Source organism: Pelobates fuscus, chromosome 3 (assembly GCF_036172605.1).
Source record: "Pelobates fuscus isolate aPelFus1 chromosome 3, aPelFus1.pri, whole genome shotgun sequence".
Lineage (NCBI taxonomy): Eukaryota > Metazoa > Chordata > Amphibia > Anura > Pelobatidae > Pelobates > Pelobates fuscus.
Window position 1 is genome coordinate 302842983 of NC_086319.1, and position 17278 is coordinate 302860260.

Here is a 17278-nt window from a genome sequence, read left to right on the forward strand (position 1 = left end):
ATTTTGAGTCCCTTACTCGCCACAGGTTTGTCTGTCACTTCTGAAAGCAGCATGTTGTGTGTGTACTGATACATTAATATTAGTATTTTATTATTTATATAGCTCCAACAGATTCCGTAGCGCTGTACATGGGTAAGCATGTTCCCTTAAGAGACTTTTCTCTGGTATTCCCAACAGTGCGTCACCTGGGAAACAGAAAAATAAACACTGCAGTCCCCCATCAGGTCCACCCCACCAGATCCACTACAGAGCTGTGAAGCATGATGCACCCATGCCGATTGCCTGCACCCCATGTTATTGGGACAAAGACAAACAGGGTTATTCATTAAAGTGATAATACACAGTGACTTCAGATTAAATAGCAAATTTAAGGTCAAAATAGGCCAACTTTAAATAATTCTCTAAGTCACCAATGCTTTCAGTTTGCTTTCAGTTTGGCTACTCTGGCCTTAAATTTTAAATTACTCCCTTTAAATTCTTACTGTAGTGAATAAAGCTGTAAACTATCCCCATTCTCAGACAAATAATTCGGTCTAAGAATTCCTTATTCCTTCTGAAACATACAAAAAAAAAACTGCATTGGGAATAGGAACCAAAAACATGGCTGCAATGGGCGACATATCTGCTATTGGAGGTCTCAGCGTGACATAGCGCCTTAGGCAAACACGCACACATTCACGTCCCCCCTGTGACACGTCTATGGCAAACCACAACCTACACTGCTACTCACTCTGCCGCTCCCGCGCACTCTGATTGGTTAGCCGACAAACAAGCCCACGCTCTGATTGGCCACATCGCACCGTGGCTTTAGGCTGTGTCTGGTGAGATGCCAACCAGACAGGCTGCTTCCGGGTGAGATATCGCAGGACAAGCCGAGGTACAGCGCGGGGACAGTGGGAGAGCCGCTCACGGAAGCCTGGGGATGCTGGGCCTGTCACACTGGGGAGTTAATATAGACACCATGTCACATATAACAGTCACAGAGCCAGCTTACAGCGTGGGATGTAACATGGTGAGTTAATCCATCACTTTTATACAGTATTATATTATTATTATATCATTATTATACAGTATTATATTATTATACAGTATTATTATTATACAGTATTATATCATTAATATACAGTATTATATTATTGTTATACAGTATTATATTGTTATTATTATACAGTATTATATCATTAATATACAGTATTATATTGTTATACAGTATTATTGTTATTATTATACAGTATTATATCATTAATATACAGTATTATATCATTATTATACAGTATTATATCATTAATATACAGTATTATATCATTATTATATAGTATTATATCATTACACAGTATTATGTATTATATCACTATATAGTACATCATTATTATACAGTATTATATCACTATATAGTATATCATTATTATACAGTATTATATCACTATATAGTATATCATTATTATACAGTATTATATCACTATATAGTATATCATTATTATACAGTATGATATCATTATAGAGTATTATACAATTTTATACAGTATTATATCACTATTACACAGTATTATACAATTTTGGATAGTACCGTATTGTATCATTATGTTATTTATATAGCGCCATCAAATTCCGCAGCTCTTTACAATGGGTGGACGAACAGACATGTAGTTGTAACCAGATTTGATCAGTATTATCCAGTTGCTGTCTCTTTACATGTCAACTCCCACTATGGCTGCCTGAGAATCATGGGGAATGTAGTTAAAGGGAAACTCCAGTGCCAGGAAAACAATCCTCTTTCCTGTCACTGCAGGTCCCCTCTCCCTCCCACCCCCCAATCCCCGGTTGCTGAAGGGGTAGAAACCCCTTCAGTTACTTACCAGAGGCAGCGACGATGCGCATTAGAGATCCCCATAGGAAAGCATTGAAAATGCTTTTCAATGCTTTCCTATGGGGAAATGAGCGACGCTGGAGGTCCTCACACAGCGTGTGCACGGAAGTGCACTCTAGTGGCAGTCTAGTAGTATAAAAAAACTGCAATAATTACACTTGCAGGGTTAAGAGTAGTGAGAGTTGGCACCCAGACCACTCCAATGAGCAGAAGTGATCTGGGTGCCTGGAGTGTCCCTTTATCCTTTGGCTGTGGACTTGTTGCTAATATCAGTGTCCGGGCTGCTAATAGGGAAACCTTCTCTGATTTAAAGCTAAAATACAGCAGTTTTTATGTGTGGAGCTTGTGAGAAGTGACTTGCCTGTTATTTGGGATATCCTGGATTCCCTAAATGAATGTGTGTTTATTCTGCTCTATATGATCCATGCAGTTTATCATTCATTGTTTCATGGTGTCTGAAGACTGAGCTGATATGTATCTTGTGTGTAGTGTGTGATTTTGAGGGACTGTATTAACTATACAATCTGCATATTGTAATCTCTTGTACAGTATTACTGTATAGTCAAGGATTTGAGCATTTGTATTTTTATTCTATTCTATGCTAGTTTATATGAGGAACTCCTTTTCTTACTAGAACTGTAACTTTGTTTATACTACTTTTTTTTGGATTGTATTCTCACATTGTTAAACCAGGAGTTGTAGACAAAGGTTTATTGTAGACTATGTGTTTGTTTAATTTTAGTTTGAGAATCTCTTTTTAAATGTACCTAGACATATATGTATTATTGTAATACATTTTACACTTTAAGTGCAACTAAAAAAACAAAAACCATAAAACTTCAGAAGAATATAGCCTACAAATCAGTTACAGGTTACATGCCTCATATGTCTAAATAAATTTTAGTAGTTAGCGCAAACCCTAAGCTGACACTAATCCTATGATTACACTAACCTCATCTGTGCACCTACCTTAACCTTACCCATAACCTTGACTCAACATGACCTCCAACCCGAAAGTAGCATTAATCTTTACCCTACGCTAACTCATAAGGATTCCCTCTGCTGTCATCGGTACTGACATCAGCAGGGTGAGTTCCCAGCTCACCCAGTACAGAGAGTGTGTTTGCAGCATGATAAGGAGATCTCCCTCTCATGGTGCAAATCCTGCATGCTATACTTTCTGATCACGCAGTTAATGGTGCAGAGCCCAGCAAGATCATTTTATGGGGAGTGGGGGGGGGGGGGGGGATTCAGAATCACTGCGACTGAGCACAATTGCACATCTGTGGTGATTTAAATGGCCGTATGCAGCTCACTTTTTGAGCTCAGCATACAGTTCATCTGTCCGTCTGGGCACACTAAATATTGTCCCAGCGGGGAGCCCCAGGTATCAATTGATATCTAGGTCGCCCTGGTGTAAACAGGGATCTATCCTCACTCACACCAAAATGAAGATGTTCTATGCCGCCTTAACTGTGTCCACTATTTTCAGGACAGCATGTTGTAAAAGGATTAAGAAAAGTATCACAGAGCTCCGACAAAGGAGAACAAAAGACGGGGGAAAATTACCGTGCCCGACACACCACGGAAAGTGGACACCCCCCACCTCGATACTCCCGGTCGGGAGCTACAATCCGATGCCTTTCCTGTTCCCGCAACCCAGCAGGAAGACACGCCGGAGGCCTGGGGCCTACTTCGGGCCGCGTAACGCTCGAGCCTCGTGGGAAATACCGGAGTGGCCGGAGACCTACTTGTACTCCCCTCCACACCAGACCAGCACGCCTCAAAGCCTATCGAAATCATGGGCAAAAAAAACCACAAAGCCCCCCTGACAACAACCAGAGACACTCAGGACATAGGCGCGATGTTACAGCGCCCAGCTACCGCGACGGCGGCTCAGGGGCAATCTGAGGGCCCGAAAGCACAAGAGGGACCTGCAGAAAGGCCCACTCACACCACACAGTCCGAACTGAACATAGTGGAGCAGGCATTGGTACCCAACCAAACGCCGGCCACGAAACAGGATATAGCGGATTTACTACACGAAATGCGGCGGTTACATGCTGCTGACCTGGACTTACTCAAGAAGGAAATCACAGCGGTTATAGTCCGTACTCAGACCTCCGAAGATGGCATCCTGGAGCTCAGACAGGAGGTACAGGACATAAAAGAAACCCTTAATCAACTGCAAGCATCCCAAACCGCGCTCCTAACTAGAGCTGACCAAGCCGAGGACCGCCACCGGCGCCTTAATGTTAAGATAAGGGGCATCCCTGACTCTGTCAATCTAATGGAATTACCCCACTACATCAGGAGGCTCACCACATCGATAATGCCACACACGCAGGCAAAGAAACTTACCTTCGAGAGCCTCTTCCGAATCCCGACACCACGGCAAGCACCAGCTGGAGCACCACAGGACGTGATAGTTCGATGCCACTCGACCACGGATAAAATCCAAATGATGACAGCAATCCGGGGCAAAACCCCGCTTAATTTTGAAAATGCACAACTATCGTTTTACCAAGACATAACCCGCTCCACGATGCTATGGCGTAAAACGATGGGCCCAGCGACCAGCCAACTCCGCAACGCTGGTGTGGACTACCGGTGGGCCCTACCACGTACCCTCCTAGTCACCAAAGACGGGAACACGAAGAGACTGTCCAACCTACAAGAAGCAACCACGTACCTGCAAACTATGGGTCTCCCTGCACTAACTGAGGAAAGAGCAACTACCTCGGGCTCACACGACTGGGACCCAGAGAGATCGGTGCCCTTCACCCCGAGAGACAACGAACGCCCAGCGGCCCCAACCTGAAAGAACTGTGCTCGATAACAGGGAACAGTAGTACCCGGCAAAATTTGAACTTTGGCTAACAGCACTCCGCTCACAAGTTATCGTTTACCGTTAAGTTTATTTAACCTTGTTTGCCTCTATAATGCCTCTCCTGTAAACTAATGTGGCGCAATGCACACCTACAAAGCTTACGGTGACATAGGTTACTCTATGCACACAGGTTAGACACATACCAACACACTCATGCACTCCACTACACGGGAGGTTAAAACAACTCTGAGATTGCCTCATACCCACCCTCACGGAACCCCGGCAAGAGACAGGATCACTATAGCGACTCCCCCCACACAAACATAAGTCTCTGCCACCAGAAGACACCCTATACCGAACACCACAGACAAACGATTACACTAGGAACAACAGGCGCCCACACTTTCTATAATGTTAAGGCGCAGAATACAACCGACCGGGTAGAGTATATGACACCGGGTAGGCACACTGATATCGCCTCACAACACCGCAGCACACGAATAGACACACGACAGACGTACAAACATCCGAGAAACTTCACAAAATTTACATTATATACGTGCAAATTTCAAACGACTTTAAAGCTAACTTTGTATGTGAACGTTTTATCACTTGTCAAAATTACAAATGGGAAGAAACAAACAACAAAAGCAGAACTTACAAAGCATGTAGAAGGTACCGGGGAATGTTAACTACATGAATAGCTCAGTTTACCCACTGACTCCTACCAATGAATAGCACTAGATAGCCTTAGTACACATGAAAATGTACCCCCGGCTGCACAGAATATTTTATTGATGAACGCAGGGCTAGCTTTAATGTACTGTCACGACTATAATGATTCATGAAACGACCCAACAGCATGGCAAAGGCAAACGAACCACGCTCCTTTATGTCACACACGTAGCCAGTCACTAAAACCGAACGACACTCTACATCACCTTTATATAGGCAGTTTTAACCTGACAACACAAAGACGGTTATAATATAAAATGAAGCGGACACTCATGTAAGAATGTATCAATGTTATTAACAATTGTTTATACGTGCATTTACCACGATATATTTATCCTTACTCTTCCTTTCTGTAACGTATCCATAAAGCTTCAATAAAATAAAGATTGACAAAAAAAAAAAAAAAAGTATCATAACACTTAAAGGAACATTATAGTGTTACGAATATAAACACATATTCCTAATGCTATAGTGTTCTCTTACCTATTTAGTTGTCCTCAACCTCATAGGATGCATTTATAAGAATACTCATTCCCTATGCTAATATCTCCCTTTTATCTCGAACACCAGTCTTTCTGTCCATATTAGAAGTCCCGCAGACTCCTATCTCCAGGTTTGTGTTAAACTGTTTTATAATGAGCCAGTCAATACAAGTTTAGTTTCCCTGCGTACTAAGTTCTCATACTTCATTCCATCTGCACTTAGTCCTGACTATTAGAAATACATAGATAATGATGAAATTATTGCAAGAACAGCTGTCTCCAGTTTATTAGGTTAATAACTCGTGTTTGGAGAACAATTTGAAATATTGGTATTAAAGGAACACTATAGGGCTAGGAAGACTAATGTATTCCTAAACCTATAGTGAAAAAAAAAAACCTATTTAGGTGGCCGACTCTCCCTTACCTCCCTTATCCTACCTCCATTCCAACTTCGTGCAAGTCCGCTGGTGCTGGCCCTGCCCCCGATCCACCTCCTTGGCTGATATAATCATAATTGATTGTCAGTTCCGATGCTGTCAGCCAAGGAGGTGGGGCGGGGTAGGGGACAGAGCAGGGGGCTGAGCCAGATGCCATCCTAGCCGATCAGCATCTCTTCATAGAGATGCATTGAATCTCTATGAGGAAAATTCAGTGCCTCATTGCAGAGCGTGAAGACTCTGAACGTCTGTACTGCACAGCCCAGGAAGCACCTCTAGTGGCCGTCTGAGTGACTGCCACTGGAGGTGTCCTTAGACAGGATTGTAAACACTGCCTTCTCTTTTGCTGTGAAATGTGCATGTTATCTCTGTAAACATTGTAGACACAAGTTTAATTAACTTGTGTAAATATTGCATAAATATACAGCCTCCTGCTACATAACCAATCCCTATTTCTTTTAACCCTTTGGTCTGTAATGTATCTTAAAGAGAAAACTATCTTCAGATAAAATTTTCCTCCAAAAATATTTATTTATTTTTTTTTTTTTAAAGCAATCCGGTTGAAATGAATAAAAAACAGAAAGCCTGCTGTTTCCTTGCCTCCTTTTCTGATGCTTTGTCCCCTCTGTCAGTGTTGCCTAAAGTTCTGTTCTCAAGATATGCTGACTCTATCTGTTCCTTTAGTTTCCAGTATCACTTTTATGCTGTTGAAACACTCCGATCTACCTGTCGTGCTGTCCATCTTGAATTGTTTCTCCAGCTGTCTTTCTGCTATTTCTAACTGGATGACATCTTCCTTTACCCCTTAAGGACACATGACGTGTGACATGTCATGATTCCCTTTTATTCCAGAAGTTTGGCCCTTAAGGGGTTAAACTCAGTCTTTCTAAAACATAACGTCACTCTGCAAAGAGCCTGCACCTATGCTCATACTGCTCATTCTGACTCTCCTCTTCTGGAGTTCTCCAGGTTTGCACCAGTCTTGTAGAGCTCCTTTCCAAGGTCCATTAGCTTCTCGTCCAATTTCCATCCCATTTAACAACCCTGGCTGGGTGCTCTCCACTACTGGAACTGGATGAGAGATGTTAATACTGATAATGTCACTTTTTGTGCTAGATCTGTATACACATTGTTGTAGCATTACCCACATCTCTGAAAAAGATAATCACATTATTCACGGTTAAACAACACCAGTATTGAGAAATAAACAAGAATATTGTAAAAATCTATAACCAGTGAGGGACATAAAGTGCTAGCTGCCAATTGAGACAATACTTTCCTTTTATATGACGTGTCTGGAAACGATTTAATACCAATAACCTATTTTTCTTTTGTAGTGCTAATGGCTTATCTAATTACCATGCTTGCAGTAAGCTGTTGAACGGTAAATCCCACGTAAGTATAAACTTTAACCTTTAGCAAATGCCTTATTGAGCTCAGACACCATCATTGTACGTTTCCATAACTGATGTAAAAGAGAAAATGTCACATATATAAGGCCCTTTTTTTTTTTTAATACAAATTATATTCAATTGTGGACTTATGACAGTAGGTATAGTAAAATTGTTATATAGCAATCATTAACCTGCAATGTCATGCCAACAGCCTTAATGGCTCTGGTTATTTTATGGCAAACAAGCAAATAAAGCAGTTAAACTTGTGTGACAAACTAGGATATTTTACTTGTCACTGGTAACAAAATGCTACTCCTCTGATTTCATTGCACTGTGATTTACCCAACCTTCTCATGCACAAAGTCTGTGCCATCATCAAAAGAAAGGGGGAGAAAATAAACCTTTCTATTGATTATATTACAGATGTCGGCGTTGATTTAATATTTTTTTTTTTTGTATTCTTTATTTTTGCAGTGCATGTGAGTATAACAGTGGACATGCGGTACCCCGACGGCAATCCGCACGCTCCTTCAAAACAGTTATAACAGTGGGGCATGTGTAAACAGTTGCACAATTTTATATTAAGGATAAAGTTTAGTACGATTGTTCATGTTTTAAGAAGACTATGTGTATGTAGTAAATGTTTTTTAATAAGCTAATTAAATAAAACTTCTCATAGACTCTACCGGTGATTTCTGTAGATAAATCATTTGAAAACGATTTCTGAAATTGAGGCCATCTTTGGAAATATATCAGATTGGAGGATTCCATTCAGTATACTGCTTTGTGGTACAGTGAACTTTAAAATAATACATTTATGGGAAAAATATTTTCCTCACATAAGACTGCAGTAAAATGCTCTGTTTGGTGACAGGCAAAAAGGTCAACTAAAGGAATTCTCCACCATAACCACATCTGGCATTAGTGGCTATAGTGCCAGGAATGCCATGGTGCACTCCATGTCAGACTGCTTTAAAACAATTTGGCAACTTGCCTTGGTTAATCATTCTAAAAAGGTTTGACAAAATACACTGCAATATAACGGTGGACATATCTTCCCACCCTTTTCTGAATGCAGATCTGCTAAAGTTGGCAAGTCTCTTTTTTTTTAGTTGCTTTGTATTTTGGAAGGTTTTGTCCACTTGTATCTAAGCAACCTGTATTTTTCTTTTTTTATGTTGGTCTGCTTCTCCAGATGTCAGAACCATCAATGTGGAGGAAATAGTTATGTTAATTTTGCCATGCATTTTCTCTCTCTCTCTCTCTCTCTCAACCTCACTTTTTTTTCCCCTTTTTTTTTTTTAAGTGTCGGTATGACTCTACATCTGCGAGACGGAGCGTCACACTCCTTTAAGCCTCCCACTGCAATCCATTCCTCATCTGGAAGCTATGTTTACACTTTCCTCAATAGCTCTGCAGATCAAGGCAGTTCCTCAGAAGAAGAGTTTGATGTTATGGAATTACGAGCACGGGGCGGGCAGCGTAAAAATACAGCTCGAGAGAAAGTCAAGGATGTGACCTTTTTGGAGCGTGCCGTCACAAAAGATGACACTCTAAACAAGCTGGCTTTGCAATATGCCTGCAAGGTAAGAGCTGCTACTTGACACTGTGCTCTAAACACCTCTTCACTCAGTGAATGGAAAAATAAGCACCTGTGTTTCTAATCACTAGCTTAACAGGAAGCAAGATTACTCACTGCAAGGCCAAGCCAAAGGCTATTCTTCTAACTGTTCGTTTCCCATGATTGTCTAGATCTTTGTGTTTTTTTAATTTTATATTTGCAGTTGGATCTCATTTCACAGTGGTAGGGTCTTCATTAGCTCCGTTCCATAGACAGATGCAATATTTCAGATTTTGTCTGTTACCTTTTATTTAAAATTTTTTTTTTTTTTTTGTGTATGTACCTAATAACTATTCTAATTCTTCATAAGTACAAGATAATGTGCTGATGGCAGTAATATCAGAAGTTTAATGATAAGGGTACAGCTGTAGTTATTATCACTGTTAGAGCCTTGGAGAAGATGTCAGTGCAAGCCAACTGGTCAAATCATTGACTGTATCAGCTGCTGACCCTTTCAGTTAACTAGGGAGAGCAAAACTGTTTTAAAACTGATTGAAGTATTGCATAGTCAATCCCAGCCATTCTATTTTTTTTTTTTCATTGTGGCTTCCTTTGCAGCTATAGTCTAATTATTAAGTTATACGCTCCCTAATAGTGGCCATTTGCACATGAAACTGGTACATGCTGTTTGGGAGCATACTGGTAATACCTTAGTGTCACAAACGCACCTTACTTCAAGGGTGTGATGTAGTTGTGGTGGTGAAAGGGTTAAAGTTCACTATTTGTCGGCACTAGACTGGAAATAATGATAAAATCCCACTTACTACCCACCCTTAACCATAATAATATAAATATTACTATTTTAACGATGCCACCACCAAGACAATTTATAAATGGGGGTGCCTTGATCCCCCAGTTAACTTAAAGGGACACTGTAGTTACCTTAACGACTTTAGCTTAATGAAGCAGTTTTAGTGTATAGATCATGCCTCTCAGATTTCACTGCTCAATTCACCGCCATTTATGAGTCAAATCACTTTGTTTCTGTTTATGCAGCCATTGGCACACCTCCCCTGGTTCTGATTGACACAGCCTGCATGAAAAAACTTGTTTTACTTAAACAATTTTATCTCTTGCTCTGTAAATTGAACTTTAATCACATACAATAGGCTCTTGCAGGGTCTAGCAAGCTATTAACCTAGCAGGGGATAAGAAAATCTAAATTAAACAGAACTTGCAATAAAGGAAGGATAAATAGGGCTCTCTTTACAGGAAGTGTTTAGGAAGGCTGTGCAAGTCACATGCAGAGAGGTTGGACTAGGGGTTCATAAACAAAGTGATTTAACTCCTAAATGGCAGAGAATTGAGCAGTGAGACTGCAGAGGCATGATCTATACACCAAAGCTCAATGAAGTGGTCTGGGTGCCAGGTACCCCAGGTTTTAACCCTTCAGATGTAAACATAGCAGTTTCAGAGAAACTGCTATGTTTACATTGCAGGGTTAATCCAGCTTCTAGTAGCTGTCTTCCTGACCGAGGCTAGAGGCTCTTCTGCGACGCTGGATGCAAAATTTGCATCCAGCGTGCAGAGCGTCCATTTTCAGAATGCTTTCCTATGGACTGCTTGAATGCACGTGTGGCTCTTGCCGCGCATTTGCATTCCGCTCCACTCGGGAGCTGACGTCGGAAGGGGAGGAGAGGTCACCAGCGCTGAGGGAGACCGGTGCTGGATTAAGGTAAATAGGGAGGGGGGCCCTGAGGGTGGGGGTGTCCTAAGGATGCTATAGTGTCAGGAAATCGAGTTTGTTTTCCTGACACTATAGTGATCCTTTAAGCTAAAGTTGTTTTGGTGACCATAGTGTCCCTTTAATAATAAAAACCCACCAAATATAACTTGGCACAATATCTAAGCAATTGAAAAACACTAATTAGTCTCTTCAGGTAACGTGATTCTTTACCAGACAAAGGCAGAACTTAATAAAGGAATATTTATTATGAGCAAAAAATAGATGATGATTATCAAATTATTTACATCAACAACAAATAAAAACAAAAGGGATAAAATAACTGAAATCCTGAGTAAGTGATTAGGACTTCTAAGCAAAACTTCCTCCCAGGGGGTCTTTGGTAAGGAAGATGGTGACTCACTCAGAATTAGATTCTGGCCCCCAAGCATGTACAAACACATTTCAGAATCATTAGATATATACGCTGTGGATTATCAAGCCTGGCCTAGAGATGGAGATAAGGCAGACCTATGGAACAATAAGTGACCACTCCCTTGTGTTCCAGATCAACATCAATCCAAATGGAAACAGTTAGTTCTATCTCCTCTTATGTACTTGCCACAGAAATAAAAATTGCATCTATGGATTTGTTACCATTTTTCCATTCCTTGGATATCTTACACTCCTTACTTGTGACCCATAATAGCGGACATCACAATCCCTTCCCATATGGGTAAGTTACGCAAATCATGTTTAGGCTTGAATAGAAGATTGTGCTTGTCCCATTGTAAATATAAAAAAAATTAGGCTTAATTATAATACTGTGGATAAGTAAGAAACTATATATGAATCTCTTTTGGATATGATACTGGAACACAAGGCTAGTGATCATTAACTTATCAACGAGATTAACTCATCAAGTAAGAGGTAAGGCCATATGGCTGAAGTCAGCTAGTTTACTTTGCAACTAGACATCCAGGCATCTCAATTGTAGAATCTCACACACTGCAGAGCCTTTGATTAAGCAAATGATCAATCCATATTGCAAACTATCTGCCCTCCTTCACATTCCTATACAATTTACATTACCCCTTCTTTCATCATATTGTAAAGCGCTACATAATTTGTTGGCGCTATATAAATATAATAATAATCTGATCTCTACCATGTGGCCAATTCATATATGCACTACACAAATTACATTAGATGGCAATATTCTATTGTGCAACAATGAATTATGCATCCTTGGCGTGACAATTAGTTTGGAGTATATACATGCAATACACCGCAGATCTTATCGCAGATATAGGGAGGGAGAAAAGGGATTGAAAGTAGCTGCAATGGATTCTGTGTATATGATGTGAACTGGGGACCCTACTAAGATTTTTTTTCTTTTTAATAAAGGTTGCAGATATAAAACGAGTCAACAACTTAATCTTGGAGCAGGACATGTATGCTTTAAAGACTATCAAGATCCCAGTCAAGGTTAATGGGATCTTAACAGAATTACAGAAAGAGCTGAACCCACAACAGAGAATGCCTTCTAATTTGGAGGCCAGTGGTGTTGAGTTGACTGAGGAAATGTCTGTGGATGTAACGGAAAGCAGAAACCTAAGCAAATACTTTGAGGAGATTGATGCGAACATCGAGGCTGCAGCACTGGTACAGGATCTGAGCAATGAGCCTCTAATCCCCGATTCCCAACATTCTTCATCGTATTTGTTGACGAGGAACGACCAGCCCAGTATTAGAGGAGATTGGGGCATCAGGTGGAACGCTATTTTATTCATGCTTTTAATTGTAGTTGTGCTGCCAGTATTTTACTTAATCTACAAAATGCGAGAACATGCATATACAAATTCTACCCGTTCCAGCTAGTCTTGGTGCACACACAGACCTGAGAAATAAGAGCAAATGTTTGCACTAATAAGCACAGAGTTGTGCTGGACACATCAAGGATACTGGAGGGTGATGACCATAAGCATTTGCTCCATTGAGCAGCTGTACTCCTGTTGTCCATCAATCAGTCACTTTACATCTTCTAGGTGCCAACTAAGGGCCTGTGCCTTGTCTAAGCATTGCAGTTTTCTTAGTGTAATTAGTCTGATTTGTGGTTAATGGCTTTGTCACCAAGGAATACTGCTAAAACCTACCTCCCATTAATGGTGTACTCTTAAATATATGGAAGCAAACTATGGTTATTTTTGGAATACTGATTTTGTGATGTAAATGGAATGATGCATATGTCTGTGCAGTGACATCTTATTGCAAATCATGTGCATCTGTTCTCGTACTATTTAAATGTTCTAGAATGGTGGTGGGCACATTTGGGAGCAAAGATGAACCCCACACATTTCATGCCAATATTCACATAACCCTTTATAAATCTGTTGAAGGGGTTTATATAGGCAAAATGATTGGCATCATGGGTGACAAATGTATATGAAACATGTTGTCAGCCTCTTGCTGAATCCATTTTAATCCGTATAGAAATCAGTATGCTGCCCAAGATTTTATTCAATTTGCACATTGTCTGCTGATCAGCCACTGATCTTTTCACTGAATACGTGTTAATGAAGGGCAGTCAGGTGATGTTCTTTGAGAACTTGTTTTTATACAGCTACCCTGTCTTATTACCTGCAAGTTATCCATTGGTTTATATATATCTTTTACACTAAATTCAAAAGGTGAGTTCATTTCTGTAATTTGTCAGTTTTCTTTTCTTCTTCTTGGCATTTAACCAGTTTCAGGCAGGGACACTCTCTGCCAACTGCCAAATAGATGGCTGTACTCTCCATCCAAAGGTCCCTCTTGGAAACAAATAACTATTTAAGGCTCAAAGATGTCTTAATTCAATGATAAAATGACTGTGTGAGATATCAATGAGCTAATCAATGCCATGTGTGGGTTTATATGTGTGGGTTTATATTTGCTAATCGGCTAATGATTTTCGAAAAAAAATGTTTTCAATATTTTATAATCCATGGAAGATACGAAACAGGGTCCTACACTCTTTTTTTGGCTGGATTGCCAAAACATTTTATAGTAGCAAATTCTGAGGTCATACTAACTGTGGTAACGCAACCAATCTTTCGCAGTCCAAGAAGTGGTGTCTTATGCAGATTTTTATTTAGGGCAATAAGTGTTTTTTTTCTTAATTATAGTTTCTGGTGATACTTTCCTCTATGGCTTGTTGTGATTTCATTTTTTTTTTTTTTAAAAGAGGTTCTTTTCTAGTGAAAACAATGTACTAAAATTTCCCATACACATCATTCAAGGCACTTGCTCTATTTCAGTTATCCTTTTATATTTAACAATGTATCCCCCTGCCCCAGACTGCTCCCCCCTCCCCCCCATTGTAAAGACTAAACATTTTATTAACTTTCATGATTTCAAAGCGGAGGTCTCTTTGCGCTGGGTTGCGGTCCATCTGTATTGTCTTACGTTGGAAGGGGGCCTGATTCACATGCGCGGCAAACATGCGTTTTAAACTTTTCCTATAGGAAAACATTGCCTCAGTGCTTTCCTGTCGGGTTTTCGCTAACACTGGACATCCTCATGCAGACAGTGAGGATGTGAGATGTAGTAGTGTGGGTGCCTACAGTGTCCCTCTAATCTCCAGTTAAAGCAGGCATAGTTCTTTCTAGTTTTTCTATTCGTTTTGTTTAAAGCAGCAGAGGCTGCATCCTTTGTTGGCCCAATTTAATTTAATGTGTCTGCTGCACCTGACAAAATGCACTTGACTTCAACCATGAAAGATTAATTGAATAGGAGAACAGATTGGACCTGGTGAAGGGGTGTTTTGCACAGACCTACTGGTGAGCTCCCTTAAGAACACAATCAAAAAGAAGAGCATTTAATCACCAGCTTTAAAGGGACATGTAGACAACGTTGGCCTCTTGCTCCCTTTGTGCATATAAGAATTTTCTTCTAGAATATTATTTACTGAAATGTATCGGTACATGTACAATTATCATTTCAGAGCAGGTGCCCAATTGCACTTAGGAACGCAGTGCTGCCAAAGTTAAAACCATTTCTTATTCTGATGTGCCTGTTACTGTCAATAAGAATTTACTAAATACATTTGGAAACCCAGTTGTGGGTCTGCAGCTTTAAAGCACATTTTGCATATTAAAGGGATAGACCGTTCTGATACTTCCGAGTATGCTCCAGTTCTTTATATCTTCACATAGGACAGTTATTGAGATAAGGTTTAGATGATACAATATGTATTATGAGTATCCATGGCACTTGATAGAAGGTCGTCTGTGGATTTGGAAAAAAATGTGGGTACTTTTCTTTGTTCTTTCTTTCAGGTAACAATCTGATCTTCTTTAAGGATCTTGTGTAGAGTTTATATAAATCAAAGTACATTTTGGTTTGAGTTTTGTACCTTGTATGTATTGGGGATCATGCAGCCTGCTCCCTTTTTAAAGTGACCTTGCCATCCACAAATTGTATATATTGTTTCAATATTTGCTTTATATGGTAAAATAACCTGCAAATTTATAAATACAATATGGACTTGGCTGAGGATCTGATCCTAGCCATGCATCATAGTCCTCCTGTAATGCACGCTAGGAATTGTGGGATGCCATAGTTGTCATTGAGCACAGACGTTGCAGTGTGCGCTGTCACTTGTAGGCAGTACAGCAGGAAGTACAGCCGCTCCTGTTTTAGGGCTTCTAATGGTTGTGACATTGTATATCTCTACTGGGGAGGTCAGAAATTTATAGTTAAAAAAAAAAACTTTTCATCTGTGCACTTGGTAGCAATTTTTAAAGATTTTTTTTTTTCTTCTTCAGATATAGCTGTTTTGCTCTACAATGTGCAGTTCCTATTCAACATTGGGAATACAGGCCTGAATGTGATTTGTTTAATTAGAATCTGTATGATTTAGTATTGCTTCTTTGAACAAGCTTGCTTAAAGATACAGTAATAATACATCCTAATCAGAACTATTTAAATGCCATATACTCGCACACTGTGTCCCATTCATTGCAGTGTATAAAAGCATAATATGCTACCTGCAAGAGGTGTCTTTGTTTAGTTTGTATGGGCCGGTTTCTTGTTTTACGTTAGAATGCAGGAGTAGGAGATAGGTTAAATGGTCTAAGCAACTTTTCTGAAAAAGCACAGTGTTTATATTGCTCCCTCTAATGCAGGTGTATGTAACATTCAGCACCAGATGTTGTGAACTACATCTCCCATAATGCTGGCAAAGCCCACAGCATCTGGTGTGCTAAAGGTTGACTACCCCTGCTCTAATGGCTGTCACTAAAAAAGACATTTAGAGGTGCTTCCTTTTGCTGGTCCTGTAATCTTTGCATCACCGATGTTGCATCTTCACACTCCACATGAACTCTCACCATACATTGCAATGAAAAAGGAAGCAGGCTTAATACCCAGTAGTTTAAGTAGGAGCAGTGAGAATTGTGCCTAGCATGGGTTAGCTTTATCATAGACTGAGAACACATAAGTTATCCTATTACATTGCTCACTTTCCCAGCACCGCTAGTACAGACAGGCATGGAATCCCTCAGTAGTAGTTAAAGGCATTCTATAGTGTCAGGGAAAAAAAAACCGTTTTCCTGGCACTATAGGGTTAATAGGTCCCCCCCCTCCCCCCCTCCATTGTGCACCCCCCTTCAGCCACTTACCTGAACCCAGGCTCTGCCCATGTTCCTCCCCACCGACGTCAGCCGGCGGGGGAGACCTAATGCACATGCGCAGCCATTGGCGCGGGCATTAGACCTCCCCGTAGGAAAGTATTAATCAATGCTTTCCTATGGGGAAAAACTGACGCTGGAGGTCCATGAGGATGTCCAGCGTCAGATAACGGACCAAAAGTCAGTTTGAATTCCGGAAGCCCTCTGGTTCTCTGGAACTGCAATGCTTTACATTGCAGCACTAAGTGCAAAAGGGTCACAGCACCCAGACTACTTCAATTAGCTGAAGTGGTCTGGGTGCCTACAGTGTCCCTTAAACTGGTACTCTCATTAAACTAACCAAAAAACACTGGTAGAATTACTGAATTAAAGCTTCCACTACTGTCCTAATGAACTGCATTTGTTCCATAGGCTCTGATTTCTTTTTATGAGGAGATTCACATGATCCACATCATATTCTCAGTATCTGCCCTTGCTGGCACATTGATCCACTAATGTTCCAAGGTTTGACCACTGGCATTTTTCCTTGTGGAACTTTAGTGTGTGAAAATAGACCATTTTGAAAGCAAGACAAAAA

General features: G+C 40.4%; 1 protein-coding gene across 2 annotated transcripts; it reads left to right on the forward strand.

Moving 5' to 3' along the window:
- The first annotated feature begins 797 nt into the window (after positions 1-797).
- On the forward strand, positions 798-14188 carry LYSMD4 (LysM domain containing 4). 2 transcript variants are annotated; one of them, XM_063448854.1, is made up of 4 exons: positions 798-877; positions 7689-7746; positions 9052-9331; positions 12437-14188. In XM_063448854.1, the coding sequence occupies exons 3-4, from the start codon at positions 9059-9061 to the stop codon at positions 12908-12910; spliced, it is 747 nt and encodes a 248-aa protein (XP_063304924.1). In that variant the 5' UTR covers positions 798-877; positions 7689-7746; positions 9052-9058; the 3' UTR covers positions 12911-14188. The 2 variants fall into 2 exon arrangements, with proteins under 2 accessions (XP_063304924.1, XP_063304923.1); XM_063448853.1 differs by lacking the exon at positions 798-877 and adding an exon at positions 951-1012.
- The last annotated feature ends 3090 nt before the right edge of the window (positions 14189-17278 follow it).

Coding starts and splice junctions, on each gene's coding strand:
- LYSMD4 (XM_063448854.1), top strand. CDS start 9,059: ATGACTCTACATCTGCGAGACGGAGCGTCACACTCCTTTAAGCCTCCC. Junction 9,332..12,436: donor CTTTGCAATATGCCTGCAAG/GTAAGAGCTGCT, acceptor TTTTTAATAAAG/GTTGCAGATATAAAACGAGT.